The sequence below is a fragment of the Passer montanus genome, unplaced genomic scaffold (assembly GCF_014805655.1).
Source record: "Passer montanus isolate IOZ18808 unplaced genomic scaffold, ASM1480565v1 scaffold15, whole genome shotgun sequence".
NCBI classification, from domain to species: Eukaryota; Metazoa; Chordata; class Aves; order Passeriformes; family Passeridae; genus Passer; species Passer montanus.
In genome coordinates this window covers 12833426-12843663 of record NW_024362051.1, presented here as the reverse complement: position 1 = coordinate 12843663, position 10238 = coordinate 12833426, and the positions used below count along the sequence as shown (strand labels likewise).

The window sequence follows — 10238 nt, the reverse complement described above, 5'->3', positions numbered from 1 at the left end:
GGCCGGCCGGGCGCGGCTCGGGGGTCGCGGGGCCGCGGCCGCGGCGGCGGGAGGGGGTTTGTTTACATGTCGCCTCACCCTAGCTTGAAAGGGCCGCTGGGCGGGTGAGCGGCGGGCGCGGCGGCCAATGGGAGCGCGCGCGGCGGGGCAGCCAGCCAATGAGCGGACGCGGGGGGCGGGGCGGCGGCGGCCGGGGTAGGCTGCGCTGGGCGGCGGGGCGGCCATGTTGGCCGGAGGTGTGTTAGTGGGTCAGGGCCGGGCCGGGGGACAGCGGGGGACGCGGGCACCGCGCGGGGCCGAGCCCGGCAGGGCTGCCCGCCGTGCCCGTCCCTCCGCAGCGCTCTGCCTCCGGGGGGCTGTCCCGCCTAAGCGTGGGGAGCGGCCCGGGGCGGTGCCCGCGCACGGGGGGTCCCGTTCCCCGCGCTCAGGGCAGGACGGGGCGCGTTCCCTTCTCCTGCTCCCGGCTCGTCCCCGCAGATTTGGGTTATAAAACACCCGCGAGCTCCCCGGGCCCCCTCAGGAGCAGCCCGCACACGGCTGTCGGACGCTCTCCGTGTCCGCTCTAAGCTCACGCCCGCTCCTAGCCGGGACCACCTCTATTAAAGTCCCTTGTGCCACCGAGGACTCAAAGCCAATCTTTATCATTTATCTTTGTCCCTCCCGGTGTCATTCCGCCGCTGCCGTGCCCTGGCTCGTCCCTGGCAGCCCACGGCATTTCTGAGGGCACCGGCTGCCGCAGGATCCGGTGTCCGGGCTCGCTCCCGTCTCGCTCGGTGTCAGAGCGCGGTGTCTGTCCAGCCTTCCCCCGCTCCCCGGGCTGAGCTGGGAGCGCTCGGCGCTGCCAGCCGGAGTGGGCGAGTCTCGCTTCAAGGGATCGTGATCTTTCTGCCGCTGCCACTCCAGGGGGAACTTGTTGAGATCGTGCTCCACGTAACAGGCAGAACAGAATCAGATACTCGTATTGTCCTCAAGCACTTGTAAATGTTTTAAAGGTTGTGTTTAAAAGGCCTCTAAGGTTGCTTCTGAGCATCCTTGTGGGGAAGGTTAATTATGATTATTATTAAATGTGTTTTCATAGTAAAAATTACAGAGAGGCAGATGCAGGTGCTTTGGAAATGTGGTCGATTTCTGGTTTTGGCTCCTTAAGTCAGAAATCAGAATTAGTTTGGAAAATAAATCATAGAATCCCTCAATGGTTTGTATTGGAAGGGACCTGAAGGATTATTTAATTTCAAGCCCCTGCCCTGGGCAGGGACCCCTTCCCCTATCCCAGGCTGCTCCAAGCCTGGTTTTGGGATCCAGGGACAGCCACAGCTGCTCTGGGCATGACCATTCTGCAAGAAACCTGTCCTGCTAAAATAATGTCAGCGAGATTCCTTTTTAAATGCATAAATAACAGTAGCTCAGAGGCCTCAGACGTGCCCATAGCCAGTAGCTCACCTGAGCCCAGAAGGAGTTATTCTGAATTGATGGGAATATTCCTGATAAGAGCAATCCTGAGCAGAGGCACCAGCCCCCCCCGAGCATCCTCCCCAGGTGGTTTTTAAATAATGAGAGAGGCAAACAGCCTGTGAAGGACAGAGATTGAAGTCAGCATTAGCAGGAATTAATTGGGGAGAAACAGAAGCTTTTGTCCCACTAACAGACTGATGGGATAAGTAAGGGAACCCACGGTTTACATTGCCATGGCCCGTGTGTCTGTGCTCTGTGATTTGGGAAGTTCAGCTGAATATTTTAACGTCAAACCCTGATCAGGAGATTTGGTACTGCATAAGAAGTGATTGAGAGTCAGCATTGGCGTGAAAGTTAAACCAAAAGTTTTGTTTGTAAATTTAAGGTTTAGACCTTGCTATAAAAATCTTCCTGATTTTTTTTTTTTTTAGGGCTTCTGGTTTTAAACTCTTAAGTCACGTTATTTTTTACTTTTTGTACAATTTTGACTGATGCATTTTTTTTTTGTTTGTAAATTTAAGGTTTAGACCTTGCTATAAAAATCTTCCTGATTTTTTTTTTTTTTTTTTAATGCTTCTGGTTTTAAACTCTTAAGTGACGTTATTTTTTACTTTTTGGACAATTTTGACTGCTGCATTTTTCGAATTTGCTGCTGGCTTTGAAGGATTCAGTAGAGATGCCCCATTTTTAAATTTCTGTATAAGACTATAACAATTGGAATTTCACAGTATGAAGAGTAGACCAGACTGTAACGTTCCCTTCATCATAAGACTTGTGTTGCTTTTTGTTTTTTCCTGGAAACTACAAAATTAATTTTTCTCTTAGTCTGAAAGATTCTGTCAGAAAAAAATATAAGAATAGCCATCCTGTCCGAATGTAGAATATTGCTGGAGATTGGAAGCTGAATTGTTGTTTAATTTTGCCTTTGCTTTCACCCCACTCTGATTCAGGGGAAAACTACAGCTAAAAAAAAATTAAATGTTAGTTTTACTACTAATTCTCATATGCAAACAACTCTCCTAACTCTGCAGTGTTATTTTAATAAGGTTTATACTATGACTATTTTTAATTTAACCATTAAAAAAATTAATTTTAAGTCCGTTAATATAGTTCTAATAAGTCTAATGTGCTGCACATCCCACTCTTGGCACTAAAATGAGAATAAAATCTCAGTCTTTGTTGCAGAACATACAAAAAAGTGCTTCTAGTAGGAATATATTAACATGGGCATACTTGTTACAAAATATCTGCATGCAGAATGTTTGTTATTATAAAAAGTAATCACTTGTTTTTGCTTCTGCCTCTTGCGTGATGGTCAGTATCAGTGCAGGTTGGATATAAACACAGGCTGGGACATAAACACAGGCTGGGACAGGTCCGCAGGTGCAGCAGCCCTGCGAGAAGGGTCTGGGGGTGCTGCTGGCCAGGAGCTGGGGCTGCCTTGGCCCCGGAGCCCCCCTGCCCTGGGCTGATCCCCAGGGGCAGCAGGAAGGGGCTGGCATTGTGCCTGTGCCCCTCAGGTGAGAGCCGAGCTGGAGCTGCTGGAGAGAGCCCAGAGGGGGCTCCAGGGATCAGAGGGATGAAGCAGCTCTGCTGGGAGAGCTGGGATTGCTCACCTGGCCAGGAGGAGCTTTGGGGTGACACAGCTGTGGCCTGAAGGGAACCTACAGGACGGATGGAGAGAGACAATTTACAAGTGGCAGGATAAGGGGGAATGGCTTCACACTGGCAGAGCAGGGTTAGGTGGGATATTGGGAATAAATCCCTCCCTGTGAGGGTGGGCAGCCCTGGCACAGTGCCCAGAGCAGCTGGGGCTGCCCCTGGATCCCTGGCAGTGCCCAAGGCCAGGCTGGACAGGGCTTGGAGCCACCTGGGACAGTGGGAGGTGTCCCTGCCATGGCAGGGGAGTGGAACCAGGTATCTTTAATCTCCCAGCCCAAACCATTCTGTGACTTTGGGATTCCATCAATGTCTGGGATCTGCTGTTTGCTGACACAGCTGGGCACCCCCAGAGCTGGGAGGGTCCCTGAGGTCTGTGCTCTTCTGGGGCTCTGCTGCCTGGGGTGATGTGTGTGATTGCAGACCAGAGCTTCTCCTTAGAGCTGGCACTTCCAGGTCTTGAAGTCTGTCTGCTGTGGGCGAGTAGGATTGGAAAAATACCACTGGAGGGGGAAGGGATGGTCAGTGGAGGAACAGGAACAGAGACAGTGAAGTAACAGTTTCCCTCTCCTGAAGGGAAGAGGCTTAGAAGAAGTGAAACAGTCTGAGTATCTTTAGTTCTTTTAAGTGGCAATGCTCCATCAAACTCAGGCTCTGGGGGTTTTAAGCAGGTGTTGTTTTCTCTCCAGGACAAAAAAGCCAAGAGCATAATGCCTTAGATGCTTGTGCTGGCATTTTAATAGGAATCCTTCACCAAAAATCCTTCATCAACAAGGGGGACTTGGCTGCTTTTGTGAGTCCAGGAATGAGACTGCAGTGGGTGGAAATACATGAAGACATTTTAAGAGTGTCTTTGCTCACTGCTATGAAATAATAATACTAATAAACGTAGTGTCTTTGTGGTGGGGGAGAAAAGTAAAAGAGTTTTCTTAAGTCTGGATAATCATTGAAGAATCATGTAGAAAGAAAAAAAAAAAGGAATATTATTCAGAAACAAAAGTAAGAAACATAAACATTCACTGAGGTTGGAGAAGTTCTCCAAAGCCATTGAGTCCAACCTGGGAGTGATTCCCACCTTCTCAACCAGACCAGAGCCTGGAGTGCCATTTCCAGATGTTCCCTGGACACCTCCAGGGATGGACCCCACCCCGGGCAGTCTGCACGTTCTCAGCTTGAAGACTGCCCTGAGCAGAGAGTGTTCTGTCACAGAAAACAAGTTGGCACAAACTGTGGAAGGAAAAAAATATTTTTAAGAAATGTGCAGGAGAGTTTCTTGCATCTCTAACTCCAGTATTTAATAAAATGTCCAGATGCCACAAATAGTGCAAGGTACGTAATGGTTCCTTCCAAGCACATGGAGTAGTTTCTGTGCTTTCTCTGAAATTCAGAGTTGGCCATGAATGTTTCAGCCTGAGCTTTCAGGTTTAGTACTGGCAGGCTCTCATGAGCTATTTTTTTATACCTGCATCAAAATTGTGCCTTTGACAAGCTGTGCTGTGTGATGCAGTCACCATCATGAAAGTGTAATTGTTCCTGTAATGCACTTACAGCAGGCATTTAGCTGCTGGGATAATGAGCAGTGTGCAGCCAGCAAAACAGCACAGCCAGGCTCCCTGTGCCTTTCCAGGGGTGCAGAATACACAGCTGAACTGGGCCACAAATAGCAACTTTGGTTACAGCCACGGTACAAATGATTCATGCAGGCGACCGAGGTACACTTTCAGAGGTGCTAAGCTGAAAGCTGAATTTTGGGGTTTTCTCTTCGAGGGGCTTCTTTGGAGGTGCTGTGCTGTGGCAGGAGGATGTTTTAGTGGCCCAAGGTGCAGCACGTGCACAGGAGCTGTACTGTGTCCCCTAAAGAGGTGCTGGAATCAGCATCTCTGGATGTGTTTTGTGCCTTTCCAGGGGTGCAGAATACACAGCTGAACTGGGCCACAAATAGCAACTTTGGTTACAGCCACGGTACAAATGATTCATGCAGGTGACCGAGGTACACTTTCAGAGGTGCTAAGCTGAAAGCTGAATTTTGGGGTTTTCTCTTCGAGGGGCTTCTTTGGAGGTGCTGTGCTGTGGCAGGAGGATGTTTTAGTGGCCCAAGATGCAGCACATGCACAGGAGCTGCACTGCGTCCCCCAAATCCTGTGTTGATGATCTTAGAGGTCTCTTCCAACCTCATTATTCTGGGGTTCTGTAAGTGCTGTATATTTGGAGTTCAGCTCCTGCTGCAGGCTGGGTTACACCAGTAATCCCAGGCAATGCACCTGCTGCTCCCCTGCGGGAAATTCAGTCTTCCTGAGCATCCTGGAACCACTGTTCCTCTTCAGAAAGTAAATATTAAATACAGGGGATCATTTTTAATTAGGATTTGTCATTAGGTTAATTAGATGTTAACTCTATAGAACAGGCTTTGGTTCCTTGTTGATGGCTGATGGGATTTTAACCAGTGTACGTGTGCATGTCTCCATCAGTAGCCCAGATTCCTAAATGTTAGAGGGACATAGCTGTTCCCGAGATCACAGAATCATGGCATGGTTTGGGCTGGATGGGACCTTAAAGATTATTTCATTTTAACTCCCTGCCATGGGCAGGGACACCTTCCACTGTCCCAGCTTGCTCCAAGCCCCATCCAGCCCAGCCTGGAGCACTTTAATGGATCCAGGGGCAGCCACAGCTGCTCTGGGCACCCTGTGCCAGGCCTGCCCACCCTCCCAGGGAGGAATTCCTTCCCAATATCCCAGCTAACCCTACTCTCTGTCAGTCTGGAGCCATTCCCCTTGTCCTGTCACCCCATTCCTTGTAGAGTCCCTCTCCACGTGTGACACAGGCTCCCCTCAGGTGTCCTCCCTTCCTCAGGAGCAGAGCTGGGCACTGATGTGACTCCAGACCTGCAGACACAGAACCAGCTCCGGGCCTGGCTCCTTAATCACCTTAATCTGATTTCCCTGCAGGCTGTTTGCTGCCAGAGGAGCAGGCACCCTGCCCGCTGCCTTGGGCTCTGTATTCCACCTGTGTCTGCATTTGGGAAGGCATTAATGGAAATTGTCCTCAAGTAGAAATTCCTGCTATATTTATCTTCAGTAATTCTTGGTGCTGCTGTACTTGAGCTCTGCCACAGCTCTTTTAGTTCATTCAGAGCTGCATTCATTATAGATAACACAACAGCTGGACTATTCTTTTCTAACTCAGTCTTGGGCTGAAAGTGCCAGTAATGATAAATTCTGTAAGAATGGGACTTTAACTGCAGTCTACAAATTACTTTCCTTCACAGCAAGTTCCAGTTTGACACCTGTGCTCCCTTATGTGTTATTGCCTTGTGCCATACATCTTTATTTACCAGTTCATGGAGAAACACTGGTAGTTAGGTGTAAACAGCAGGAGGCTTTTAGTGGTGACCTTGATCTTCCTGGGAAATTTGGAAAGCAGTTGGAAGCAGGGCTGCTTTTTGGGAGCGTGAAGGATATCTGGATTGTGCAGCTCCCTGAGGCAATGTCTTTCTTTCATGGCCTCACTGTGTTTTCCCTCTTCACAGAGCTGCTAAGAAAAATCCTACATTGTGGAATAGTTGACTAGATCCTACTGGGATTCAAGTCACATTTAAATATTAATATTATAAAATATCAAAAATGAAATATAAAGAGAATTACTGGAATAATTGGGTTAGCTAATATACTGCTTTTACCTGGGAGGACATGCACTGGCATTCTTAAATAGTGCAAGAAGTTTATCACTCCAGTCTTGGAGATGGTAGAAATATTCTGAGCCTTGAATGTCTGTTTGGAGGATTTGGAAGTGATCCAGAAGCTGGCACCTGGAAGGGTTGGTTGGTTGTTACTGAAATCAGTGTCAGTAGAGATGAAGTTTCACCCCCTTTGCTGGCTGTGTGTGGAACGGCTTGAGGCCCATGTTCTGACAGAAAACACAACAAAGAACAGCCAGAAGCAGCAAATATTTCCTTTCTTTGCCCTTTGTATCGTGGAGAACTGTGGCAGTCTCCTTGTGAGTGCAGGAGGTGGTTTGGTGGTGGTGCCAAAGCATTCATCTGATGTGCTGTTGAAAAAGGCATCAATCTGCATGGAAAGAAAGTGTTCAGGTATTTAGAATCATAACCTTGCCTCTCCCTTTGTGTCTGAGGACATCCCTGTGTTTGTTTTGAAGAACAGACCCCTTCTCCTGGCCCAGGTGAAGTGACTCAGTCCTTGCTGCCACGTCCCCACCCGGGAAGGACCATCCTGCTGCGGTGTGGCCTTTGCTGGGTGAAGGGAGACGGGGCTTGCTGAGGCACAAACTTCACTTCAAATGTCACTTTTAAATAAATCAAGGGTTCCCTGGAGGTTTTGGAGCAGAAAGGAGCTTTTCTCCCAAGGAACTGGCTCGTTCACCACAGGGCCCTGTGAGGGGTGGCGAGGGTTCAGCTGAGAGCTCCTGTGGAACTGGACCTGGAACTGTTGTTCTTTGTATTCCAGCTGCTCTTGCAAAGCAGGCTGTTTTGATAAGTAAAGGCTTCTTTGCATAGTGTCTGTTTTTACCACAGTCTGATAGTCCATATGCTAAAGAGGACAAACTGGCTGAGATAGCATCTGAAAGTGGGAATGATCACGGGGATGCTGTCATGTGCTGCTGGGGGAGGGCTCTGAGCTGTGGGAGAACACTTAGAGTTTACTATTTGTTTTTCAAAAGAGGAGAATAAACACAGCCTGAGCAGATTGCACCAAAGTCTGACTTAGGAGCAGTGCTGAGTGAGGGTTTTCCTCACACTGTTCAAAATGCTGGGTTAAGCTCAGAAGAGTCATTAGACAAACATCTGAAGTAGAGCAGGTCTGTAGAAACTCCTAAACTGGTAACACTACCAGTAGATAAATTGGTCCAATTTCAACGTATGCCTTACTTGAATTAATAGAGAATATATTTTATTAGACAGCTGTGAGTTTGGCAGTTTTTAATTTGTTCTCTTGGGGAAATCTGTCTCTTCTGCTCTGCTGCTGGATGGTTTCTGTGATCCTCTACCACTAGATGTTGCTGTGTGAGTGATTGATGTAATCTTATCTGATGCTGAATGGATTCATCCCTGAAGAAAAGGAGGAGATACCACTGAAACAGCATTGCTGCCTGTTTTGAAATTTGTATTTTGAGATTTTTGCCTGAGACATTTTTAGAGTTTATTGGCTCTGTTACATTAGTCATAAAGGTTGTCTCTCTCCTGGATACCCAGCAGTGTGCTGATTATTGTTCCCAATTTGGCAAGGTTTTCTCTTCAGGTGTGTCTGTAGAGCTGCTGCTCTCAGCAGAGAGGAGAAAAGGCAACAAAATGTAACTTGGCCAAAAATATTTTTGCAGCAAGTCTGTTCTGTAGCATCTGTAGCTTTTCATTCAATGAAAGATGCCAGGGGAAGAAAATTTCTATACATTCCAGAATGAGTAAAAAATCAACTTTCAGGGGAAATTCTTGCCTTTGGCTGTTTTTTAAGCTTTCACCTTGTTGGTGAAGGATTACTCACCTCCTTGGGGGTTTGCTGTGTTTATTCTGCACAGAAGTCGACAAACAGAAAAGCTCCATCAGGGTGAACTGAAGTTATCCTAAGGAAAAATTTCATTGCATGGATGGTGTAAACTCCCTGAGACTGAAGTAAAGCTGGAAAGGAATCTACAAGTGAATAAAACAAGAAGTTTGGAATTGGATTTGGGGAATCTGGGCTTGGAAATGCCTCAGGTAAGTCTGCTAGGATTTTATTTGCTTCTGTAAATATTTTTGCCTGTGTTTAAGAACAAATCTGACCAGCACTAGAAGGGAAGATGTGTAGGAGATTAAAGGATGTCTATTTTGTAGGGTCCCTGTAGTGTGTGTGGTAGAAGCTGTGGTGCTGCTCTTGGTGCTGTGTTTGTTCAAGCTCCAGCCACATTGTCTGTGGGTGAGGGAGGATGCCTGGAGAGCAGAACAGCCTTTTATTACTGCAGTGATTCACACTCAGCACACTCAATGACTTTCAGCAGCACAGTGTCTCTGCCTCCCCAACCCTCAGGGTGAGAGCGTCTAGAAGAGAAATTGAGGTCTGGAATTAAATGTAGCAGAAGGCCCTGCTGCCCATTCCCTGCATGCCCAGTCATCCTGCATAATGCTTTTTTTGTCAAATTTCACTTCGTTCTTGAGAGAGAGGTAACAATCTAGATTTGGTCATCATAAATTTAGCTTTCCTTACAATTTTATATAGAAGTTTTATGAGTTCTAATGGCTCTAAACACAGTCAACACTGCTTCAGTACAGAATTACTTGTATTAGAGGGACTTCCAAATCTTGCCAGTGCTGGCCCTCATCTTCTACAAATGCCAACATATGCCAAAATGTTATAAACATAAGATTTTCAAACCAACAGGGAAGAATGAAGGAGCAGTGAATGCTCTTGCAGCTCTGTGGTGGATAGAAATATATCCTTTGATTGCTTCTGCATGTTGTCAGCTGCTCATGAAGCATTCTCTGCCTCTGGGGAATGATGTGCTGATCTGCAGTGGTAGAAACCTTCTGAGACTAGGAGGAATGGTGATCCTCTTTCTGTTTTTTGAAGATGAAAATGTGCCTTTTCACATCACGTTTGGAATGTCTGTGCATTGTGTTGTAGCCCAGTGTGAGTGGAATGGACCCTCCTTTTGGGGATGCCTTTCGGAGCCACCTGTTTTCAGAGCAGACTCTGATGAGCACGGATCTCCTGGCGAGCAGCTCGGATCCAGACTTCATGTATGAACTGGTAGGTCACCTCTGTGTGCCCAGAACTTCATCTCCTCCCCAGTTCCTGTAGGAATAAAGGGCTGGTGGTTCAAGAATGCTGGGAAGTTATTCATTATTGCTGGCTGCTGGTTAGGGAAGAGCTGGACTGCTTGTCCAGCAAGTGTGATGCTTCCTCAGCAGGCACTTCTTCAAACAGGCTCAAATCCACCTTGCGCTAGTGCTCCAAGCCCTGTACAGCCTGGCCTTGGACACTTCCAGGGATTCAGGGGTAGCCACAGCTTCTCTGGGCACCCTGTGCCAGGGCCTGCCCACCCTCACAGGGAAGAATTTCCCCCTGCTATGTTCTGCTTCACCCAAGCTGTGAATGCAGGGGGAAGGAAAAGTTGACTCACAAGCTACTTGTATGAGC

General features: G+C 47.7%; 1 protein-coding gene across 4 annotated transcripts in view; it reads left to right on the top strand.

The window, feature by feature from the left end:
• Positions 1-10238, top strand: part of CREBRF (CREB3 regulatory factor) — a 37606-nt gene that overhangs the window by 11453 nt on the left and 15915 nt on the right. For 2 of the 4 annotated variants that reach the window (XM_039701233.1, XM_039701236.1), the window contains exons 1-3: positions 974-992; positions 8641-8818; positions 9723-9848. In XM_039701233.1, the coding sequence (XP_039557167.1) occupies positions 8810-8818; positions 9723-9848 (135 nt within the window). In that variant the 5' untranslated portion in view covers positions 974-992; positions 8641-8809. Of the gene's footprint in view, positions 1-973; positions 993-5797; positions 7202-8640; positions 8819-9722; positions 9849-10238 lie in introns of those variants that run through there. The other 2 variants (XM_039701234.1, XM_039701235.1) reach the window with 2 other exon arrangements.